Source organism: Penaeus monodon, chromosome 19 (assembly GCF_015228065.2).
Source record: "Penaeus monodon isolate SGIC_2016 chromosome 19, NSTDA_Pmon_1, whole genome shotgun sequence".
NCBI lineage: Eukaryota > Metazoa > Arthropoda > Malacostraca > Decapoda > Penaeidae > Penaeus > Penaeus monodon.
This window is the reverse complement of record NC_051404.1, coordinates 19182502-19182746: the sequence shown is the minus strand read 5'-3', so window position 1 is coordinate 19182746 and position 245 is coordinate 19182502. Positions and strand designations below refer to the sequence as shown.

General features: G+C 42.0%; 1 protein-coding gene across 1 annotated transcript in view; it reads left to right on the top strand.

The window, feature by feature from the left end:
- Positions 1–245, top strand: part of LOC119585114 (tetratricopeptide repeat protein 36 homolog) — a 4633-nt gene that overhangs the window by 1097 nt on the left and 3291 nt on the right. The window contains exon 2 of the mRNA XM_037933743.1: positions 126–238. Coding sequence (XP_037789671.1) covers positions 136–238 — 103 coding nt within the window. The 5' untranslated portion in view covers positions 126–135. The remainder of the gene's footprint in view (positions 1–125; positions 239–245) is intronic.

The following is a 245-nucleotide window of genomic DNA, read 5'->3' as shown; positions in this document are numbered from 1 at the left end:
TACTCCATCTGACTGTTTTCATGCCTCTTAGTCCATCATAATATAACTTTCTCTCTCAATATCCAGATGTGATCACTCGGAGAACAGACTATAGCATAATCGTTGTTTTTAATGGTTCTCCACAGGCCATAGACAATGGCGTCAGCTGGGGACCGTGCTATTCTGAATTCAATCTTCAATCCTCTGTTACCTGTGGGAGAGTGTGTGTTTGAAGAGGACATCCCAAAGGAATTAAAAGGTACAGC